Source organism: Dioscorea cayenensis, chromosome 20 (genome assembly GCF_009730915.1).
Source record: "Dioscorea cayenensis subsp. rotundata cultivar TDr96_F1 chromosome 20, TDr96_F1_v2_PseudoChromosome.rev07_lg8_w22 25.fasta, whole genome shotgun sequence".
Classification (NCBI taxonomy): domain Eukaryota; kingdom Viridiplantae; phylum Streptophyta; class Magnoliopsida; order Dioscoreales; family Dioscoreaceae; genus Dioscorea; species Dioscorea cayenensis.
The window spans coordinates 23216699-23241655 of record NC_052490.1 but is presented as its reverse complement, the minus strand read 5'-3'; the positions used below and the strand labels follow the sequence as shown (position 1 = coordinate 23241655).

Below are 24957 nucleotides of genomic sequence, written 5' to 3'. Positions count from 1 at the left end.
ATGCAATTGAAGGTTTGGACCTAAAGATTTCCTAAATTAGATCAACCCGATGGTCACGGCAATTAACCCCTAATCCGGTATAAGTATTGACACAGAATTTCTTCTGATCAAATTCTCGTACGATTGCATTAACAAGTGGGGAAATCCCTAATTAGGGCCGGAACACAACTTGGTCTAGCCCTAATGGTGGAGGGGTACAGAATACCCGATGGTCACGGCGTATTTGTACATGAATCCTTTCCAAACTTTGTGTGTCTAGTACAAGGGCGATGGTCACGCTACCAAGTACAATCTAGCAGTTGGTTTACAGAGTTCTCATGTAAGCAACACATCAAATGCACCAAGAATGAATCACAAATACACAACAATTGCAATAGACAAAATTAAATCATCCAAATACACAAGTTCACCCCAAGGTTCACCGGCATCCAGTGACCTTGGGGTCTACTCGGTCATGCAAACAAATACAAGCAATAAGTCCATGAAAACAACTACAAATGGCATAAGAAAACTTCCTCAAACAATAGAAGTAGGAAGACAAGCCAAGCTAGGTGGAAATGCTTCCATGGACGCCGTGATGGGGGCGGCTTCCCTCGTCGTCTACAAACTCCCAAAGAAGAGATCGATGAAGATCTAGCCAAAACCGAGCTTCTCCATTTGATTTTCCTTCTCCAAAACGTGTGATCTTGCCTCCTAAAGACTGGTGAAAATCGGCATCAAGAACTCTCCCAAAAACTCCTCCCCTTGCCCTAGAAAAATCGGTTTCATTTATATCCCGTCAGTCCATGCGGGCATCCATGCGGGCGCATGGAGCCCGTGAAGCTCACAGCCAAATGCCCAGAAAACATGCGGGCCAAATGCTACAGTAACCGAGTATTGAGAATTTCCAGCAAACCTCACGGGCACCCATGCGGGCGCATGGAGCCCGTGAAACTCACAGCCAAATGCCCGCAGCAAGAATAATGACCTGCTACAATACCGCTACAGTGCCGCTACAGTGCTGGGACCCCCAAAAATGCCGTTTTTGGTGTCGAATTCATCCGATTTACATTTTTTAGCATCGTTCGACTCATTTAAGACCTGCAACACTGAAATAACCAATTTAGACATAAAACGGGCATCAATTCATTAACATATTCACAAATGATACAAGATTAATACATATAAAATACATACATTTAGGCGTTTATCAAACATCCCCACACCTAAGTGTTTGCTTGTCCCCAAGCAAACACACATGAAATAATAAGGGCGGAATGATAAACGACTAAACATATGACCTCAAGCTCAAACAGTGAAGAACCCCACAGGCACAGATGAAATGAATTCAAGGAAATGAGTTGTACAATAACTAACTCAGTAGAGATAGTCATGATTCCTCTAGAGTGCTTTCCTCATGAGTGTGTGTATGCTTCATCCCTCGCTCTCCCTATTCACACCACATTCAATGACTACCGTGTTAAAAATGTTAAAGACACCCTCAATAGTAGGTCAAGAGTCCTTCGGTCCATATTCAACACTTTAGTAACTAAGTGAATGCATGATTGAGTCCGGGAGAACAAATACTTCTTTCTTTCTTTATTTATTTATTTTTTTTCGAGTCCGCCTAACGTAGACTGCACAAAATATCTTATAATCTTTCAGAAGGATGCACATGCTAATTAGGCACAAGAGCCACCCAACTTACTTGATTACAATCTACATAGACGCATTCATGCCAAATTAGTAGAGGAATACTGACATAGACTCTTTTTTCATTTTTTTCAAATAGATAACAATTATATACATGTCTCCTGAGCACTTTCATGCAAAACTTCACTTAGAGATAAAACAAAATGAACAAAAGAACCAAAAGCTCTTAAAAGACCATTGAGGGATGAATTTAACAGTCTAACACTTTAAATCAAAGTAGTGGGTTAGCTGGGGCAAACAAGGTAGAAGTACTATGTCAAAGCTGTGAAGAAAACACTAGAAAGAAAACATGACTTCCTTATAGCACAAATAACACTACAACTCATTACTATCATTCATTCAAGCCAGGAGGTTCTTAACAATAAATCATAGCTATCACCGGTGAAGTAAGCATGCACATAACCCGTCCCCACACCTAGAATCGTACATTGCCCTCAATGTACATTAATCAGCAGAACATGGTGTAAAATCCATAATAAAGAAATGAAGCATGAAAAGGAAGGGTAAAGAGACTGCCCCAATTGGTTCATGAAGATTGTTCAGTGAAAGCACAGTCAATGGGCAACAAAGGCAACAAAGAGCAAAGGAGGTGGGGCAACAATCCGTGAGAAGTCCTACAAAAATAAGTAAGGCGATCACGACGCGTAAGAAAATAAAGGAGAAGGAAAACATGCATAATAGTTAAAATAAAAGTAAAACAAGCCTAGTAAAAATTCATCCTTTGCTACAGTAACTCGTGAAAAAAAAAAATTTGCAAGAGTTTCTCCTAGACATGGAGCTTTCCAAAATTTACAAATGAAGGAAAAACTCGAAGAATTAAGCATACACCACATCACAACAACCAAATATGTCATTCAAGCTTCAAAGATAAAGTGAGAACACAATAAAACCAAGTTTGTAGCAAAACCTAGAATTAGGGCTTGGAGGCTTGGGTTGATGAGATCCAGCGAAACGGTTGATAAAACTCCGATTAAAACCCAAGAGTGAGTTTGCAAGATGGAGGAGAGGTGATTAGAGAAGAAAAACTAAAAAAAAAATGGTGAAGAAATGAGGTAGAGTGAGGGAGAGATGAGAGGAAAACAAGAGGAGAAGAAGAAGGAGAGAGTGGAGAGAAAGGGGGAAAAAAGCCCCTTTATGGGCAGCCCACTTTACGCGGGTCCCATGCGGGAGCATGGTGCCAAAGATGGGTCGAAAAAAACAGCACCCGAAAGGCTCACGGGCGCCCATGCGGGCGCATGGCGCCCGTGAGCCTCCTCAGCCCATGCGCGACCGCTGAGGCCGAGAGCCTCACGAGCACCCATGCGGGCGCATGGCGCCCGTGAGGCCCACAGCCCGTGCAAGACAGTGGTCCCTCATGAGAGGTCCCTTGCACCGCAAGGATGGCTACAAGGTCCCGGATCATGCCACAAGTGTCCATACAGCCGTGATCACGGCCCGTATGGACCTGGAAAATTGAAAAATTGGCATGGTTCCTCTCGCAAACTCAATAAAATACGAATTACAACCTCATGGATGCCGAAATAACAATGAAACACAACTAAACAATACTAATTCAAGTCCAAAGCTACACAAGCAAGCCTAAGCATGAGTTGAGCATAACCACAAAAATATGAGAACCTCACGAGCATATGCATTCAACCACAACAAAGAGACTAAGCAACTAAAAGAAATACGAAAATTTAATGACGACGAATTTAAAGACTTGGGTTGCCTCCCAAGAAGCGCTTGTTTAACGTCATTAGCTCGACGTACCTTTTTCTTACCTCAAGGTGGATCAAATGGTGGGGACTTACCTCCAAGCCCAAGAGAAGTGCTCCAAGATGGGAAACTCATCGAGAGGCATGAAAAGACACGGAATTTACCCTTTCCCTCGATGAATAGTCGATCGATCTCCCGTGGTGGTGATAGTGTGCAATTCATCCCCAATTTGTGTTTCTTGTCCCTCTTACACCAAATATTCCTTGTGGTTGATTTCTTCTTATTACTCGGCCACGGAAATGTTCCCACATAGCCTACATGCTTTACATGTGTGGGAAGTGGATTGTTCTCCTTGCACTCATCGCTATCCATTCCTTCCAAGAATTCATCCAAGGGGTTAATTGCCAAGACCTCCCGCACACAATCGAGAATAATCATATCGGGCTTTCATCAAGAAAGTAGAGGGATCGTCGTGGTCCAAGTTGTGTTTCATGGTCACGGGAAGAGTGAGAATGACTTCCTCATCCCCCACTCTCAATGTCATTTTTCCCCCTTTTACATCAATGAGGGCACCGGCGGTGTTAAGAAACGGTCGCCCGAGGATCAATGGGACTTCAACATCATCATCCACATCAAGAATAATGAAATCCACAGGGATAATGAGCTTGTCTACTCTAACTAGCACATCCTCAACAACACCACGGGGCTTCTTGATAGAATGATCTGCAAGTTGTATCGTCATCCTTGTGGGCCTCATGTCTTCTAATCCCAATTTTAAAAACAGCTTGTAAGGCATTACATTGATGCTAACCCTAGAGTCTGCTAAGGCTTTCTCTTGCATGCCTTCCCCAATCACACATGGAATAATGAAACTCCCGGGATCAGTCAATTTCTCAGGGAGCTTCCTCTGAATCATTGCAGAGCAGTTCCATGGTAGTGCAACTATTTCTAATTCCTCCAATTTTCTCTTATTAGTCAGCAGGTCTTTCATAAACTTTGCATACTTGGGCATCTGAGTTAACGCTTCAACAAGAGGGATATTTATGTGCAACTGCTTGAATACATTGAGGAATTTCTTGAATTGAGCCTCGTCCTTATCTTGCCTCAGCCTAGTCAGATAGGGGATCACCAGCTTGTACTCGGGTATCCTTGGTGTTGGTAGTTGAATGGCTCCTTCATCTTGTTTTTCCTTTACCCCTTCAAGTTCACTCTCAGATGGCTTAGGGTCTTCCCGTGCGGCTACCCCATTATGTTTAGTGCTTGAGCCCTCCTCGGCTCGTGCTTCAACCTGCTTCCCGCTCCTGAGAGTGATGGCTTTCAAATGCTCCCTTGGATTATTTTCAGTGTTACTAGGTAAGCTACCCGGCGGTCGCTCTAAGTTTGCCCTAGCAAGTTGCCCCACCTAGTTTTCCAATGATTGAATGGAAGCTTGAACATTCCTCAAAACAGTGTTTACTTCAGCGAATTGGTTGTTGATGTTCACAAATTTTGCCTCGGTATTGATCATAAACCTTGCTAACACATCTTCAGTGGTGAACTTCTTCTCGGGCTGTTGAAGAGGTTGAGGTGGAAGTCCCTGTGGCTGCGGGGGCCGATGTTGCTGTTGTTGACCCCAAGAAAAATTTGGGTGATTCCTCCACCCCGGATTATATGTGTTTCCATAAGGATTCCACGGGCCTCTGGGAGCTCCTCCAACATAATCAACTGTCTCAACTGGGGCATCTGAGGCTATTGAAATTGGGCACTGAACAATAGCATGCCCGGCCCCACAAGTCTCGCAAGACAAAACTGCACCAGTATTTGAGCTCGTACCCAACACAAACTGATCGAATCTCTTTGTTAGGGCCTCAACCTTGGCGGCTAGCGCAGTGTTGTCATTTATCTCATAAATTCCAGCTGCCTTTAGGGGGTTTTTTTCCCTAGTAGACCAATGACACTCATTACTTGCCATGTTTTCAATCAAGATTTTAGCATCCTCAGGGGTTTTACTACTCAATGACCCCCTCGCCGCAGAGATCGATGAGTCGTCTGCTGCATAATTCAGAGCCATTACAAAGCATCTGGATCCTCATCCACGAGGAAAAGCCATGATGGGGACACTTGCGTAGGAGATCCTTGAATCTCTCATGTGCCTCAAAGAGTGTCTCGGAGTCCCCTTGTCGGAATGCAAAAATCTCTTGTCTCAATCTAGCGGCTTTGCTTGGTGGGAAATACCTAGCAAGAAATTTGTCCACCATTTCCTTCCATGTGGTGATCGATCCCGGAGCCAATGAAGTGAGCTATCTATCTGCTGCTCCACTTAGACTGAAAGCGAATAATCTCAATCTTATCGCATCATCGGACACTGAGTTAATCTTGAAGGTGGAACAAATTTGGAGGAAGCGAGACAAATGAGCATGCGGGTCTTCATCAGCCAACCCATCAAATTGTACGGAATTTTGGACCATCCCAATTGTGCTTGCTTTGATTTCAAAGTTATTAGCAGGCACAGTGGGAGCATGCACACTGAATTCCTCACCAGTAAACTGAGATCATTCATAATCAGACAGGGTGCGCCTTGGTTCTGCCATGACTGAAGGTTCACTAATCTCAACTCGTGTTCTTTGATGTTCTGAACTCTCAGCCACCTCTCTCAGTTTTTGATGCAAGGTTCTCTCGATTTCGTTGATAGGTTCTACAAGATTTGCTTGATTGGCGTGTGTCATAAGATGGTGCCTTGCACAGTAATGAGAGTCAATGATTAGGAAATAAGAGGATGATAGTAAAACAAAATAAAGGCAAGTAAAAGGAAAAATATGTGCAAAAATGACTAAATCAATGACTAAATAAAGGCAAGTAAAAGGAAAAGAAGCAAATGTACAGAATTGAAGAAATAATGGCTAAATCAATAAACTCTAAGTTTTCCGAGTATTCCTTGTGGGTCCCCGGCAACGGCGCCAAAAACTTAATGAGCGATCCGCAAGTGCACGGAGTCATCAAGTAATACCCCTCGTGCGAGCACGAGAGGGTCGTATTCCCTGGGCCCAAGAATCTACTCTTACTTCCTCTTTGCGTATTATCTAGCCGAATGATTCGAAGGGTTTCTCTAATCTATTACTTGAAATAAAAGAACTACAAATGGAGTCTATGATAAGGTAGGGGTATAAAATCAAGGGAAAGAAATGGTCACGGATGCGGATTCCCTAGGGGCTACTAAAGTGCAAAGGATGCTAAGAATGTCATGCAATTGAAGGTTTGGACCTAGAAATTTCCTAAATTAGATCAACCCGATGGTCACGGCAATTAACCCCTAATCCGGTATAAGTATTGACACAGAATTTCTTCTGATGAAATTCTCATACGATTGCATTAACAAGTGGGGAAATCCCCAATTAGGGCCGGAACACAACTTGGTCTAGCCCTAATGGTGGAGGGGTCATGAATACCCGATGGTCACGGCGTATTCGTACATGAATCCCTTCCAAACTTTGTGTGTCTAGTACAAGGGCGATGGTCACGCTACCAAGTACAACCTAGCGCTTGGTTTTACGAGTTCTCATGTAAGCAACACATCAAATGCACCAAGAATGAATCACAAATACACAACAATTGCAATAGACAAAAATTAAATCATCCAAATACACAAGTTCACCCCTAAGGTTCACCGGCATCCAGTGACCTTGGGGTCTACTCGGTCATGCAAACAAATACAAGCAACAAGTCCATGAAAACAACTACAAATGGCATAAGAAAACTCCATCAAACAATAGAAGTAGGAAGACAAGCCAAGCTAGGTGGAAATGCTTCCACGGACGCCGGGATGGGGGCGGCTTCCCTCGCTGCTCTACAAACTCCCAAAGAAGAGATCGATGAAGATCTAGCCAAAACCGAGCTTCTCCCTTTGATTTCCCTTCTCCAAAACGTGTGATCTTGCCTCCCTAAAGACCGGTGAAAAATCGGCTCCAAGAACTCTCCCAAAAACTCCTTCCCTTGCCCTAGAAAAAAATCGGGTTTTCATTTATATCCCGTCAGTCCATGTGGGCATCCATGCGGGCGCATGGAGCCCGTGAAGCTCACAGCTAAATGCCCAGAAAACATGCGGGCCAAATGCTACAGTAACCGAGTATTGAGAATTTCCAGCAAACCTCACGGGCACCCATGCGGGCGCATGGACCCCGTGAAACTCACAGCCAAATGCCCGCAGCAAGAACAATGACCTGCTATAATACCGCTACAGTGCATTCATTTAAGACCTGCAACACCGAAATAACCAATTTAGACATAAAACGGACATCAATTCGTTAACATATTCACAAATGATACAAGATTAATACATATAAAATACATACATTTAGGCGTTTATCAACAAGTCAAAATGCTTGAATGTGACTGCCCTTGTGCCCCTCCAAATAGTTGTGCTAACTCGAGTACGATTAGGTTGGAACACATTCCTGCATCTGGAACCCGACCTATGTCTTCTCATTTTTAACCTTTGCAAGATTTCCTCCAAAATTAGTGCGTTACGACCCACATTGGCTTCTTTCTCTCATAATCGGCCTCACAACTCTACCTGCATAAAAGTAACATAAATACACCCATATTAGCGTTAAAACCCGAGAAAAAGTAATGCTCACCACAAGGAAAGAACACTTCGCATTCTTATCACACAAGCACTTATCAGATTCTAAAAAAAATCCGTGACCCTTACGTTTCTATACATTCACAGAGGCGTGTGGAAATTACCCAAGCTCGTGTGCCTCCACATGAGAGACTCACAGGGGCAGATGCACGCCCCTGTGTGCTCTCGGGAAAACACTCTAAGCTTCTTAATGCAACCACACGGGCGTGCAGAAATTACCCATCCCCTTGTGCCTGACCCATAGGGGCAAACGCATACCCCTATAGCTTCTCTATCCATCCGAGAAGTATCTCTAAGTGTTTCAGACACCCGTACAGAAATTCCACACGGGCGTGGACCTTCACAGGACCAGTTCACAGGGGCATTCACACGCCCCTATGTATTCTCAGCATGGAAAAGAGCTCTTCTGTAGAGATCCACACGGGCCTGTGGAAATTACACACGACCGTATGTATAGCTCAGGATCATCCACGGGGGTGAGTACACGACCCTGTGTCTTCTCAGGAAAAATTTCTAAGTTTACCCAGCAAGACACACGCCGGTGCAGAAATTAGCCACGGCTATGTCACCGTCGCTAGGTCGCTTACAGGGGTGAGTCCATGCCCTATGCCTTCTATGGTCGAGCTTCTCAATATAAAACCCAAGGGGTGTGGAAATTCCACATGGCCCGTGCATTTTATCTGGATGAGTTAGAAAGACTGTAGGCTCTGCAGAAAATTCCTGAACATATAAATACACTTAGAGCCTGCTTTTATCATGCAACCTATGGAAGAGAAAAATGCAGAACATGCTCAAACAAGCAGAAACTTTACCATACACATTTAAGCACACAGTAAGACCAAAATATCCACGAGAAAATCACAACAATAGAATATAAAAATCAAGACACCAACACTTAAAGCCTTATTCTTGCAAACACTAACTAAAAACTAGGAAAACAGTAAAAACTTGGGTTGTCTCCCAAGAAGCGCTTGTTTAACATCAATTAGCTTAACGTACCTTGTCTTACCTCACGGGGGTTCATAAATGAAGGTTCACCTCTTACCTATGACTTGGAAGCATGATGAACATAGTCTTTTAAAGATAGAGGGAGAGTTATCGAGCTTGTTACCACTTAAGGTTCATCATGCTTGTTTCATTCTTACACTTTCCCAACAGCCTTGGGGCATTTCTTGTGGCGCCTCCTTGCTCGCTTCATCTTCCGAAACATATTTTTCATGATCCCTAGTGTAAATTGTACCGTCTTCTCTAGAGCAAGCAACATCACCTCTTCAATATTTACCGCCAAAAAAAGAGTATTCAATATTTGCAACACCGCCAAACAAGAGGCATCTAAAATCATTGATGCACTCTCCTCCAACTTCCTTTTGTTGGTCAAAAGATCTTTCAAGAACTTGCCATATGAGGCATTTGAGACAACGCCTCCACAAAAGGAATGTTGATGTGCAATTGCTTGAATAGACCCAAGAACATCTTGTATTGCTCATCATTTTGGTCGTTCTTCAATCTTAAAGGATATCGGATTCTTGGCTTGTAAGGCGGGGGTGCCACCTCCTTCTCTTTGTTAACTCTCTCCTCAACCTCCATGACCTCCGGTGCTTTAACATTGGTCTTCTCACTTGGAAATCTACCTTCAACCTCATGACTACTTCTCAAAGTGATCACCTTCACATGTTCTCTCGGATTAGTATCGGTATTACACAGTAGGCTTCCTTGTGGTCTCTCTGATAGAGACTTTACAATTTACCCCACTTGATTTTCTAAATTATGCAATAGAGCGGTGTGGTTGCGATGTGTAGCCTCGACCGATTGGAACCATATATCTGATGATTGTAGAAATTTAGTCAAGGCTTTCTCTAAGTCGGTCATCTAGGTTTCCAAGCATAAATTTCTATTCTCCATGTTCGGGGCTTGTTGTTGTTGAAAACTCGGTGATGCTATGGACTTTTGCTGCCCTTGGTTACTCCATGAGAAATTAGGGTGGATCCTCCACCCTTGTTTGTAGGTGTTGCTATAAGGATTACCTTGTACTCTTCCCAAATTACCCACAAAATCTACTTGTTCAGTCGTGTCTGAAGTAGCAATTGAAATAGGACAATCGGATGACATATGTGAACCACCACAACCATCACAACTCGTGATAGTGACCACCCTCGGTGAAGACAATCTATCAAATTTCTTGCTCAATGCCTTTACTTGTGCTGCTGAAGATGTAACTTGACACGTCCGTATATGCATGTAAGCTGCAAGTGCATGGGTGTCAAGAAGATGTGGAGGTGGATTCATGGGAGAAAAAAGAAAGGTACCAAGCTTCATCACCCCACATCTCAAGGAAGAAAGGTAAATTTTTCACCCCTCTCTACTCATGAGCAATTCGAGATCTTTTCAATGTTGTCACTGAATTTACCGGGAAGAAGCAACACTACAAAGGAAATCACGGGTGGTTTCAAACTCTTTGAGCCCCCATGAGGTAAGAAATGAGGAACGTCAGGCTCGTGACGTTAAACAAGCGCTTCTTGGGAGGCAACCCAAGTGTTCGGTGGTGTTTTCTTGCATTTTTCGTATTCTAGGTCTTAGTTCATTTAAATTCTCGTATTTCTTAGACTTGTTTTACTTTTGAATAAGTTCATGCTCACACATTTGGCATAGTGCTCTCATCGTTTTAATTGTGGTATATTTGTGCAACTTCTTGAGAAACTCATGTTTAGGTGTTAATTCATGCACTAGATCATCGTTTTATTCATTTCATTCATGTTTGGAGAAGCCGTCGACCTTGCTACACCATGTTTACATTATTTGGGGCAAGTTTTCGGAGTTTTAAATGGTTTTAAAGGGCATACGGCCTTACTGGGCCGTATGGTGGCCGTCTGAGACGAACACAGAGCCAACCCGTGGCTCTGTGACATCTCAGACGGTCCCTCAAACGGCCCACATACGGGGCCGGTTGAGTTGGGGCTCCTCTCGGCCTAGAGGGGGCTCTCGGCCCATACGACCCCATACAGGGCCGTATGGGGGCCGTATGGGACGCCCCCCCTTTTTTTTTTACCCTCATCCTCACTCTCTCTCTTCCATTCTCTCATTTCTCTCATCCTTCACCGAATTTCTCTCTTAATTCTCACTCAATTCTTGACCAAATCTCCTCATTTTTCCTCCTAAATCTTCTTCTCACCCATTGGAGACGTTGATCTAGTGGTTTTCCCCGAGTTTAAAGCTTGTTTTCTTAAGATTTCATCGGTATGCTTTTTCTATGCCCTAGTTTTATCTTTCTCATTTCTTGGGCATTCTTGGAGATTTTGTGTTTGATTTCTTTAGCATTTATCTTGGGTTGAATGATGTGAATGTCATGTATGAATTTCTCTTCAAATTTATGTAAAAAATTTTCGATGCTTTGAATATAGGGGAGACTCTTGCCGTATGAATAGTGACCATACGGCCCCCATACGGCCGTATGACCCCAAAAATTTGATTTTTCATTTGCTTCCTCTATCTCAAGCATTTTATTTTGATTTATCTTGTATCCTGATAAGTGCTTGTGTGATATTAATGCGAAGCATTCTTTCTTTATGTTGAGCATTACTCTTCTCGGGTTTTTACACTAATATGTGTGTTTTTATGTTACTTTTGTGCAGGTAGGGTTGTGAGGCCGAGTATGAAGGAAAGAAGCTAATGTGGATCATAATGCACCGATTTTGGAGGAATTCTTGCTAAGGTTCAAACGCGAAGACATAGGTCGGGTGCAAGATGCTAGAGTGTGTGCCAACCTCCTCGTATTTGAGTTAGCACAACCCTTTGGAGGGGCACAAGGGCAGTCACACTCGAGCATTCTGACTTATGTAGATAGAACAAGATCTCCACCAATTTGTCCATCATTAAAGAAGCAAGTGATCCACGACATGAACTTGTGTCTGTTTGCGTTACACTGATGAAAGCATGGATTCGGGAAGCTATTCAGGCCAGATACTGTAGCAGGAAAATGCAGCAAAGTACTGTAGCAGCACTGTTCACAGCCGGCCGAGAAAACAGGAATTTAGAGAATCCACACGGGCTTGTGTAAATTATATACGACCGTGTGGAAATTCCATATGGGCGTTTGAAAAATCCACAGGCCCGTGTGGTTGCCTAATTCCAGCCCTATTTAAAGCCTATTCAGCCCCGATTTCAGCATTCTTTTCTCCATCTTTTCCACAACTTGAGAGAGGGCTTCGGCTAGGGTATTGAGGGGTATTGGCTAGGGTTTTGGAGAGGTTCTATGACTCTGACATCATCATTCCTTAGGAAGAAGGTTGGTAGGGGAGCTTTCATCGAGGCGTATCCTATACCGGACGAGGGAATCCTTGGACGACGAGTAGAGGACTCTCCACAAGACCATCAACACGACCATCGAGGGGGTTTCTCTATCGATTCATTGCTTTTATATTCTATTTCTTTGATTGTGCTTAGCTCCATGGAGAGCTAAACCCCTAGTGGGTACTTGGGTATTTGTGAACCCTAAGATGTATTTGTTTTATTGAATCTCTTTATTATGCTTTCAATTAATTGATGTTTGTTGTGAGTTCCAACTTTGAATGCTTGTTTGTATGAATATTTCCCCTAGAGTGACACTAGGGTTGAGAGTTCTCATTGGTAACCTTGTAAGTGAGTGACACACCACGATCGTTAGACCAAGCTAGGTTGGAGAGGGTTGAGAGGGTGAGTCGAGAGGTACAGGAGCGTCCCCTTTTCCCTCCAACGTGATAGATTCTACCTCCGTTCCTTGAGTTCTTTGTGGCCATAATAGAGTGAATGGTCTAAGGGATGACCTTCCGTTGGGGCTTTGTTGCGCGTGCAACGGAGTGAAGTGTTGAGGTGATCTTAGTATTTAGGGCTTAATCGTGGTTAGGGACCTTCCACCTGGACCAAAGGGTTAGGTCTTTAATTAGGAAGAGATTTATCACTTGGAATCCCTAGAGCTCATTGCATCTCTATGCGAGTGCGAGGTTGAGAGGTAATCTAATCTCTCCTCCGGGACATATATAGAGTTAGGCATAGTTGACCTTAGATTTTTGACTATGTAATTAAGGATTTCTACGACTCACCATTGCATTAATTAGGAAGCATATTAGAGGGTTCTTGCCTTACTTCCTCCTTTACTCCTGCTCTTTTACTTGTTGCTTTTACTTTTGAGAATTGAATCATTGACACACTTATCACTATTGATCTTTCACATAGGTAAGAAACGGCTTAAGTGTTTTTATTCCCTATTCCCTATGGATTCGATACCCGCTCATTCGGGATTATTACTTTGATAAACCCGTGCACTTGCGGGATATACGCAAGGGGACCTTGTCAAGTTTTTGGCGCCGTTGCCAAGGAATAGGCATTTAGAGATACTTTGCACTTTGTTTTCTTAGCTATTTCACCATACATTCTATTTCATATCTTCTTATTATATCATTCTTCTGATTTCTTTTTCTTTCTTTTTGGGTGCAGCTCCTTGTTATGACCCGAGCGAATCCCTCAATATTGATTGAAGGAGATCCTGAGCTTGAAAATACACTTAGAAGAAAAGGGAAATAGCCTGTGCAAGAACAGTCTAATTTAGTTGATTTGGAAAGTGGAAGGATCTAAAACCATGGCAGAACAGAATGAGCAACAGCGGATATTATCTGATTATGCCAGACCTTTAGTGTTGGGGACACAATCGAGCATTGTGCGTCCCACGATCACAGCTCAGAACTTTGAGCTGAAGCACTTGACTAGATTTGTGCAATCTGCAAATACAAGGTTTGAATCAGTCGAGGCTACACTTCGCAACCACACCGCCTCTTTGCATAACCATGAAAATCAGGCGGGGCAAATTGTGAAGTCTCTTTCTGAAAAGCCACATGGAAGCTTGCCGAGCAATACAGAGACCAACCCTAGAGAGCATGTGAAGGCGATCACTTTGAGAAGTGGTCGTCAGGTTGAAGGTAGGCTTCCGAGTGAGAAGCAAAAAGAACACGCACCCGAGGTTATAGAGGTAGAAGGGGAACAAGCAAAGAGAAAGAGGTGGCACCCCCACCTTTCAAGCCAAGAATCTCTTATCCCTCTAGATTGAAGAGTGACCAAGGGGATGAACAGTACAGGAAGTTCCTGAGTTTGTTCAAGCAACTCCACATCAATATTCCTTTTGTTGAGGCATTAGCCCAAATGCCTAAGTATGCGAAGTTTTTGAAAGACTTGTTGACTAACAAGAGGAAATTGGAGGAAAATGCATCAGTGATTTTAGATGCTTCATGCTCGGCGGTATTGCAAAAGAACATGCCGAACAAGAAGAAAGATCCGGGAAGCTTCATCATTCCATGTAATATTGGCAATCTAGGTGAGGAAATGGCATTGGCGGATTCAGGGGCCAGTATCAACATTATGCCATACACCTTCTTTCAAAAGCTAGGCTTGGGCGAGCCTAGGCCTACTCGGATGACTTTGCAACTAGTGGACCAAACAATGCGACATCCGAGAGGCATTATTGAAGATGTGCTTGTCAAGGTGGACAAGTACATTTTTTCGGTTGACTTTGTAGTGCTAGATGTCGATGAGGATGCGGATGTACCCTTGATACTTGGGAGACCGTTCTTGCGGACTTCCAAGGCATTGATTGACATGGACTGCGGAGAGCTATCTTTGAGGGTTGGAGATGACAAGCTCACATACCGCCTTGCTGAAGCCATGCGGCATTCTCTTGATTTCGATGATACTTTATACTTTCTAGACACTACTGATGAGATTGTTGATGAATACATGCAGGAAATGTTCAATCCAGACCCATACGAGGGTTTGTTTGACCAAGAGGAGGATTATGAAGAAGTAATGATGCTTGGTTCGACGGATGAAGTACCATCTACCCCGGGGATCTTGAAGAAGGTGCTCCAAAAAATAAAGAGGGCTAGGAAACGCCACCGGAAACACTCCAAGGCTGTTGGAGACATACGTGAACCGAAGAAGTTGGATGAACCATTATTAGGTGGTCTGAAGCCCGATAATTCATCTTCTACCCTCAAGAGACTTTGCTCATCATGCTTTCAAGGCATGGGTAAGAAGGCAACTTTAATTCATGAACCCCCGTGAGGTAAGACAAGTTACGTCAAGCTTAGTGACATTAAACAAGCGCTTCTTGGGAGGCAACCCAACTGTTTACTGTTTTTCTTATATTCTAGTTTAGTTTGTTTGCATGAATAATTTGTTAAGTGTTGGTGTCTTGATTTTTAGATGCTTTCGCTGAGATTTTCTTGTGGGCTTTGAGTATTCATCGTGTGATTTCATGTGGAATTGGCGAAGTTATGTTGTTTGAGCTTTATTCCATGTTTTTCACTAGTAAAACTTGCATACTAGGCAGGCTCTAAGTGTGGGAACATGTTCAGAAATTTTCTGCAGAGCCTACAGGTTTTTCTAAGGCATCCAGTGAATACGCACGGGTGTGTGGAATTTCCGCACGCCCGTGAATTTGTATTGCGAGCTCATCCAGAGAAGGCACAGGGGCGTGCGGCTGCCCCTTTGAATGACCATGCGACTGTCACACGCCTGTGGGTAATTTTCGCACGGGCGTGTGAATTCCTGCAAAGTTGGGCGGATTATCCCGAGAGCACACAGGGGCGTGGACTCGCCCCTGTGGGTGACCTTGTGAAACACACACGGGCGTGGGCAATTTCTACAAGCCCGTGTGAAATTCTGCAGAGGAGTTCTCTCCACCCCGGGAAAACACAGGGGCGTGTGGTTGCCCTTGTGAGTTGGGCATGTTAATGACCACACCAGTGCGGAATTTCCGTACGGGCATGTAGAACACTTAGCAATTTCCTCGGATGTTCAGGGAAGCCACAGGGGCGTGCGGCTGCCACTGTGGGTTGGGCGCAGGGGCGTGGGTATTTTCCGCACGCCCGTGCAAGAGCAGTCAGAGTCGTAGGAGTGTTTTCCCGAGAGGGCACAGGGGCGTGTGTACGCCTCTGTGGCTATCTTGTAATGAGGCGCACGGGCGTGGGCAATTTCCACACGCCTGTGTGGATGCACAGAATTCTAAGAGACGCGATTTTTTTCCTTAAAACCCTTGTGAACCGTCTTATTCCTCATCTCCAGTCGCCTGAAAACTACTTATGATCATCTTCCCGACCGATCACCATTGTTTTGGATGATTTTTCTTCGCATATCGTGTCGATTTTCAGAGTTTTCGCATCCATTTCATCGGTAATTTTTTTTCTTCGCCAACTCTTGTTTTTTTTCGTAGATTAAATGTCTTCATGAGCATGAATTTTCATTTAACAATGCATGGTGCATGTTTAGAAAGCGTCTAGAAGCGTTATTAAAGTTAAATTTTTGAGAATTATTATACACCCGTGCGGTTTTTTTTACGCCCTGGAGATCACACGAGTGTGGGTAATTTCCACAGGGCCGTGTGGAATTCTACAGTACACCGTTCTTGAGATTCTTTGATTATTCTCCCTTTTTTGTATTATAGGTATGGTACCGCCATTGAGGAAGAACGAAGTTATGCGTCTTAGAGTCACCCCACCCGAGCCAATACACATGGATTTCTCAGATCCCGAGCATCAGACTCGATTTGAGAAACTTTCAGCACTTGGTTTTGGTCAGACTCGTTTTGTGGATTTAAAAGTGCTAAGAGATGTTCAGCGAGGTGATGAGCTAGCTGATGAGATTGATGAGATGCTAGCAGTAGGAAGCTGGAGGAGGCTACTGACGATCAGTGAGCTAGCTTACCTCGCATTGACACTTGAGGTTTTAGCGTCTTTTGAGTTTCATCTAATACATGGGAGATTTTACACTATGGAGGCTATACAGTTTCGGGCATTCGGACATCCATTTTCCATGAGTGTCACTGAGTTCTCGATTCGGATGGGCCTGTACGATGTTGCATATCTGAGTATGAGTGGAGTATGGGACGTTTACACGTGGATTTTTCGATAGTCGGTGACTCCACATCATGTGTATAGGATTACGTGCTGGACATGGGGAGTATGAGCAGGGGGATTTTCGAAGGCCACTAGCCTATCCCGGTTGAGCTACGGTATTTGCATCGTTATTATCGGCAGGTGCAGTAGTCGGTCGAGCCGATAACACGCACTGCTCTAACCGAGCGGGGATTTGCGCTTTTTATACTCCATAGCCCGCAATATGCCGATTCTCTTGGGGTGCATATTAGCAGATATTCTAAGGTACCACGGTCAGTCTGTGAGAGTGGGTTTATTATTTGCTGGCCCTTACATCACCAGGCACATCTTGGGAATGGGTTTGGGGGATGCTTTACGTAGTGCTGAGAGGACATTTGTGCCTACCCCTCTTGTGTTTGAGATGATCAGGATGATGGGGTTGGTACAGAGATGTGGGCCAGGGATCTATATTATTGCCATAGCTACCCCAGAGACCGCCAGGAATGGAGGAGATACTACAGAGGGTTCCCAAAAGATTCCCAGATCCCTCACAGCACAGGGTCCTCGAGCTTATGACCGTATTGAGAGGCTTGAGAGCGATGTGGGTGAGATTCGGACCGAGATAGCGAAAATCTGAGCTATCCAGGCAATGAAGTACACTGAGATATTAGACTGTTTCGACATGATACAGCGGCTACTGATGGGTGGGCCACTGGTTCCCCCACCACCTCCTCCGGCATCTCCCTCACCACTTCCGCCAGCACCCTTCGATTTAGCACCACCAGCAATAGCAGCAGTTGAGCCAGAGGACGACGCTGACACTTGACTTTTATTTCTTTTACTTTTATGTATTTCATTTTAGACTGGTTCACTCAGAAAGGATTCTCCTTCTGAGTTTATTTTCATTTTGCATCTCGAGTTGTATTCCTTGCTTTATCTTATATACTCGGGTTGATTTTGTCTTTATTAAGCTTCACTGAACCCCCTCGTGTATGCGTGCAGGTGGTCTTGTCATCTTGGGAAATGAGACTTTGTCATGGGCACGGCCAAGGTGCTTCGGCACTTGCCCGTGTGAGCTTCACAACCCATTGGAACATTACTCCCAAGGACTTAGCTCCATCAAACGCGACACTAGGAGTCAGGGAAGTATTGTTTTGATTTCTTCTGCCACATATATTCTTCATTAATATATATTTTTTTGAGTGAGCTTGAATATGTACATTGGGGACAATGTACAACTTAAGTGTGGGGGGGAGTTTCATAGTGCACACATCCTTTTCTATTTTTCTTGATTGATATATGCTCACATAGCCAATGGTGGTTCACCTTAGTTACAATGATTGTATTCTTGTGTTTAGGAGAATTTTTAACATTGAATGTTTTCATGCTCTAGTTCTTGCTAGAATTTCTAGGAATTTTTACCCGATTTACACTCAGTGCACTACTCACTCTTTAAACTCTATTGGAAACTCATGTTCGATGTTAAAGGGACTAGTTATAGTTGTTTCTTGTGTTAAATTTTGGAAAAAAAGAAAGAAAAAAAAAAGAAAAAGAAAAGAGAAAGAACAAAATACTTTTATTGTTTAGTTGTGCTTATTGGGTGGAAAGAGCTACCACCTATGAAGTATGAAGCTACTCTCATAAGTTGGATACTAGCTATGCCCTAATGAGAGAAAGAGCTATCTCATAGGATGAGTGAAAGCTACCACTCCGGTAGAAAGAGCTACCACCTCGAAAGTGTGAAAGCCACCTTAGCGGCCGCTTTGGAAAGGGCTATCTTAGAGGATGTGTGAACCTACTACCATCTTTGAAATTGTTGTCACTTTTGTAGATAAATAAGTCCCTTGTACTTAGAACTTTGAGGAGTATACCTTGGGTTGTTTTGAGTGAGTTCACACACGTACACAATTTCGGGGTTGTTGTCCTTTTTGATTCAAGTTTTTAGCTAGAGTTTTGATTTTTTGTATTTAATGTTGAAATTTCCCTTACTTGTAGAATGCTCTCTTTGTACACTTTGGTGAACCTAAGGCCAAGCACTTCCAATATTTACTTCATCTATGCACAGAATGTTTAATTTTTGCTTGAGGACAAGTAAAAGCTTAAGTGTGGGGGAGTTTGATAAGTACTTGTGTATGTTGAGCATTACCCTTCTCGGATTTTTTACACTAATATTTGTGTTTTTTTATGTTACTTTTTGTGCGGTAGGGTTGTGAGGCCAAGTACGAAGGAAAGAAGTCAATGTGGATCATAATGCACCAATTTTTGGAGGAAAACTTGCTAAGGTTCAAAAGCGAAGACATAGGTCGGGTGCGAGATGCTAGAGTGGGTGCCAACCTCCTCGTATTTGAGTTAGCACAACCATTTTGGAAGGCCACAAGAGGCGGTCACACTCGAGCATTCGACTTATGCACATAGAACAAGATCTCCACCAACTTGTCCAGTCATTAAAGAAGCAAGTGATCCACGGCGTGAGCGTGTGCCCGTTTGCATTACCCCGATGAAAGCATGGATTCGGGGAAGCTATTCGAGGGTGAGATCTTGTAGCGGAAAAAAATGTAGCAAAAGTACTATAGCGACCTTTGTTCTGGCAACAGCCGAGAAAAGCGAAATTGAGAGAATCCACAGGGCGTGTGGAAATTATACTGACCATTTGGAAATTCCACATGGGCGTGTGAAAAAAATCCATGAGCCTATGTGGTGCCTGGGATTCGACTCTATTTAAAGATGATTCGACCACGATTTCAGCATTCTTTTCTCCATCTTTCCCCAACTTGAGAGAGGGCTTCGGCTAGGGTTTTGGAGAGGTTCTACGGCTCCAACATCGTCATTCCTTAGGAAGAAGGTTGGTAGGAGAGCTTCCGTCGGGCGTATCCTATACTGGGGACGAGGGAATCCTTGGGACGATGAGTAGAGGACTCACCACAAGACCATCGACATGACCATCAAGGGGTTTCTCTATCGATTCATTGCTTTTTACATTTTTATTTCTTTGATTGTACTTAGCTCCATGGAGAGCTAAACCCCTAGTGGGTACTTGGGTATTTGTGAACACTAGGATGTATTTGTTTCATTGAATCTCTTTATTATGCTTTCAATTAATTAATGTTTGTTGTGAGTTCCAACCTTGAATGCTTGTTTGTATGAACATTTCCCTAGAGTGACAATAGGGTTGAGAGTTGTCATTGGTAACCTTGTGAGTGGTGACACACCACGGCGTTAGACAAAAACTAGGTTGGAGAGGGTTTAGAGGGTGAGTCGAGAGGTACAGGAGCGTCCCCTTTCACCTCCGACGTGATAGATTCTACCTCCGTTCCTCGAGTTCTCTGCGGCCATAATAGAGTGAATGGTCTAAGGGATGACCTTCCGCTGGGGCTTAGTTGCGCGTGCAACAAAGTGAAGCGTTGAGGTGACCCCACTTATATCGATTGTCTTACAACTCATCTATTTGTGCTTCTCTCTTTCTTGTTTCTTTTATTCTTACTTTCATTACATTTTATCAAAAAAAAATCATTATTCCATCTTTCCTTAGTTAGATAGCAATCTTACTATTTTTATTCCCTACTCCTTTTGGATACGATACCCACTCACCTGTGATTTATTACTTCAACAAACCCGTGCACTTACTGGTCACACGCAAAGGGTGTTGTCTAGTTTTTGGCACTGTTGCCGGGGAGTAGGCGTTTAGAGATAATTTGCATTTTGCTATTTTCGCTATTCATTATTCATTCTATTCCACATTTTCTTATTTTATCATCGTTCTAATTTTTCTTTTCTTTTTGGTTGCAGCTCCAGGTTATGACCCGAGGAAACCCTTCACAAATTGTTAAAAGAGATGCTGAGCTTGAGCGTACACTTAGAAAGAAGGGGAAAAGAACCTATACAAGAATCGTCAATTTGAGCTGAAGTAGAAGGTCAAGGGTCGGGATAATATGGCATAACAGAATGAGCAATAGACAACACTTTCCGACTAAGCTAGACCAATAGTTTTAGGAACACATTCGAGTATTATACGACCCCGATTATAGTTCCAAACTTTAAAATTTGAGCGGCATTCAATCCAAATGATTCAACAGTCAGCGCAGTTCAATGGTTTGGCGGATGAGGATCCAAACAATCATATTGAAAATTTCTTGGAAATTTGTGATATATTGATGATTAATGGAGTGTCGGATGATGCTATCAAATTAAGGGCTTTCCCATTCTCTCTCAAAGGAAAAGCCAAGCAGTGGCTTTATTCATTGCCAAAGGCTTCCATCACGACTTGGAATGAAATGGTCGAAGCCTTTCTCGTCAGATACTTTCCCCCGGGAAAGTCAGCAAGGCTTCGTAATGAGATATCCTCATTCATACAGATGGAGCTCGAATCATTTTTAAGACATGGGACCGATTCATGGACCTCTTGCGGAAGTGTCCCCAACAGGGTTTCCCCCGACTGGATGATCATTCATACTTTTTATAACAGGTTGAATCCAAGGACATGACAGCTTCTAGATACTTGCATAGGAGGTACAATGGGGAACAAGACCCCTGATGAAGCCTAGTAATTGGTAGAGGAAATGGCCATAACAGCTACCAATGGAACACACGGGAAAGGAAGAAAGTAGCCAGACTCCATGAAATTGATGCAGTCACATCTTTGGCGACCCAAGTGGAATCATTGGCGGCTGTCACTACTTGCACAAATTGTGTGGGTGGACATGCTCCAACTGATTGTCCTATTTCTATTAGTGATGCATCTTCAGTTGAGCAAGTTGATTTTGTGGGTAATGCCATGAGGAACCAAGTTAATCCATATAGCAACACCTACAATACGGGTTGGAAGAACCATCCCAACTTTATGTGGAGTAACCACCAAGGGCAACAGAAAGCCATAGCACTACTGGGTTTCCAACAACAACAACAAGCCCTAAACATGGAGAATCATGTTTTAGGTTTAGAGATCCAGATGAATGATTTAGAGAAAGCTTTGACCAGATTTGTGCAAAAAAATCGGGACAATCGGGTTTCGATCGATTGAGCTACACTTCGCAACCACACCACTTCATTGCATAATCTAGAGAATCAAATGGGGCAAATTGTGAAGTCTCTATCGGAGAGACCACAAGGGAATCCTACCAAGTAATGCCGAGACTAATATGAGAGTACATGTGAAGGCGATCACTTTAAGAAGCGGTCGTGAGGTTGAGAGTAGACCTCCTAGTCAGAAGACCAATGTTGAAGTGCCCGAGGTCATGGAGGTTGAGGAGAGAGTAAAAAAAGAGAAGGAGATGGCACCCCCATCTTACACGCTGAGAATTCCCTATCCTTCAAGATTGAAGAATGACCAAAATGATGAGCAATACAAAAAGTTCTTGGGTCTATTTAAGTAATTGCACATCAACATTCCTTTTGTGGAGGCATTGTCTCAAATGCCTCGGTATGCTAAGTTTTTGAAAGATTTATTGACCAACAAGAGGAAGTTTGAAGAGAGTACATCAGTGATCTTAGATGCCTTTTGTTCGGCGGTGTTGCAAAAGAATATGCCGAAACAAGAGGAAAGATCGGGGAAGCTTCATCATCCCATGCAACATTGGTAATATGGGTGAAGAAGTGGCATTGGTGGACTCTGGGGCTAGTATCAACTTCATGCCATATACCTTTTTCAAGAATCTAAGCTTGGGAGAACCTAGGCCCACTCGGATGACATTGCAATTGGCGGACCGAACAGTGAGACATCCGAGTGGCATCATTGAAGACATACTTGTCAAGGTGGACAAGTACATATTTCCTTAGACTTCGTACTGTTGGACATCAACGAGGATGTAGGTGTTCATTTGATACTTGGGAGGCTATTCTTGTGCACTTCCAAGGCATTAATCGACTTGGACGGCAGGGAGTTGACACTAAGGATTGGAGATGATAAGCTCACATACCGCCTCACCGAAGCCATGTGACATTCTCTTGACTTTAATGATACTCTGTATTTTCTTGACACTACTGATGAGATAATTGATGAATATGTGTAGGAAATGTTGAATCCGGACCCATACGGTGGTTGCTAAACTCAGAGGTGGATAATGAAGAAGTAATGATGCTTGGTCTAGAGGAGAAAGTGCCATCTACACCATGAATCATTAAGAAGGTGCTCCAGAAGATGAAACGGGCAAGGAGACACCATAAGAAAAGCCCCAAGGCTTTTGGGAATGCGCAAGAATAGAATAAGGTTGGCGAACCCTTGTTAAGTGGTACCAACTCGACAACTCTCCCTCTACCTTCAAAAGACTATGTTTATCGTGCTTCCAAGTCATGGGTAAGAGGGAAACCATCATCTATGAGCCCCCATGAGTTAAGATAAGGTATGTTAACCTAAGTGACGTTAAACAAGCACTTATTGGGAGGCAACCTAAGTCGTTATTGTTTACCTAGTTTTTAGTTTAGTGTTTGCATGAATAAGGCTTTAAGTGTTGGTGTCTTGATTCTTAGATGCTTTCGCTGTGATTTTCTCATGGACATTGTGGTGTTATCATGTGCCTAATCATGTGTGGTGAAGAATCTTGGTCGTTTGAGCGTGTTTTTCGTGTTTTTCTATGGTTAAAAATTGTATTGTTAGGCGAGGGCTCACGAGTGTATATTTGTGTTCAAGAATTTTTCCATAAAGCACTGCAAAGTTTTTCTAAGTATCGAGAGAAAAACACTGCGTATGTGTGGAATTTCCATGCGAGGTGCATTTTCGTTCGAGCTCATACGAGAGATGGTATGAGGGGTGCGGACTCGCCCTTTGAGTAATCTTGTGATGGTTCACGGGAGTGCAAAAATTTCCTCACGAGCTTATGTTACCCTCAAGAGACTTAGAGATTTTTCCTGAAAAGACACAAGGGCATGGACTCGCCCCTATGGATGATTCCGTCAACAGACACACGGTTGTGGGTAATTTCCACACGCTAGTGTGGTTCTCTGTAGAAAATTTCTTCTTCATCATGAGAAAACACAGTGTGTGCATCTGCTCTTGTGAGTGCCCAGTGAAACATCCATGCCCGTGTGGAAATTTTTCACACGGGCATGTAAAGCTACTAGAAAAATTTTCTCGGTTGGACAGAGAAGCTACAGGGGCGTGCGTCTGTCCCTGTGGGTCAGGCACACGGGCGTGGGAATTTTCCACATGCTCGTGTGGAAGTGTTCAGAATATCAAAGTGTTATCCCGAGAGTGTATAGGGGCTACACACGGGCGTGGGTTATTTTCCACACGCCCATGTGGATGTGCAGAATTCCAAGAGATGCGAGTTTTCCTTAAAATCTCTTCGCGTCTCCTCTTCATTGCGCTATAAATCTCTCTGAAAACACTCTTAATCATCCTCCGAACTTCGTACCATTGTCTTAGAGGGATTCTTACTCGATTTCCCGATTGTTTTCCAAGTTTTAACTCATCTCGTCGGTAATCTTTCAATCCCCTTTTTCTTCACCATTACTTGCTTTTATTGGATTATAGTGGGCAAATATGCTTGGTTTTTATTCTAGAAGGGGTAATTACATGTTTAGAAGGGGTTTTAGGAATGTTTTGATCATGAGTTTTTGAATATCTGGCATGAACCCGTGCGGTTTTCACGTCCCGCAGATCAACACGGGCGTGTGGATTCCTGCAGTATTATTAGGTGAACACTCTTGATCGTATTTATTGTTAAATTTTTGCGGGTATGCCTCCTAGATCAAAAGAATCAAAAGGGTAATTATCCTAGGGAGACTTCACCTAACATGGCATACATTGAATTCTCGAATCCGAGCATCGGACTCGATTTGGCGAGTTATGTGACTCGAGGTTTTAGGCGATCTCATTTTGTGGACTTGAGTGTCTTTGAGAGATGTTCGACTAGGTGATGAGTTAGCCGATGAGATTGAGCGAGCTATTGGCCGTGGGAAGCTGGAGGAGATTATTGTAGATTCGAGAGCCAGCTATCCACATATTGACGTTGGAGGTATTGGCGTCCTTTGAGTTCTATCAGTCGTTTGGGAGATTCGACATCATTGATGTTGTATAGTTCAGAGCATTTGGACGTCAGTTTAGCATGAGTGTAACTG

General features: G+C 43.4%; 1 protein-coding gene and 2 non-coding genes across 3 annotated transcripts; 1 reads left to right on the top strand and 2 right to left on the bottom strand.

Annotated features, from left to right (window-relative positions):
* Positions 1-3787: 3787 nt before the first annotated feature.
* LOC120251350 lies at positions 3788-5440 on the bottom strand. The gene is made up of 2 exons (XM_039259889.1): positions 4847-5440; positions 3788-4792 (listed from the first exon to the last, which is right to left on the bottom strand). Exons 1-2 carry the CDS (start codon positions 5438-5440, stop codon positions 3788-3790), a joined length of 1599 nt encoding a protein of 532 aa, XP_039115823.1.
* A 32-nt stretch (positions 5441-5472) lies between these two features.
* Positions 5473-5579, top strand: LOC120252266. The gene has a single exon (XR_005533810.1). It is a non-coding gene; the product is annotated as a small nucleolar RNA R71 (small nucleolar RNA).
* Positions 5580-21224: 15645 nt separating this feature from the next.
* Positions 21225-21330, bottom strand: LOC120252253. The gene has a single exon (XR_005533798.1). It is a non-coding gene; the product is annotated as a small nucleolar RNA R71 (small nucleolar RNA).
* Positions 21331-24957: the final 3627 nt, after the last annotated feature.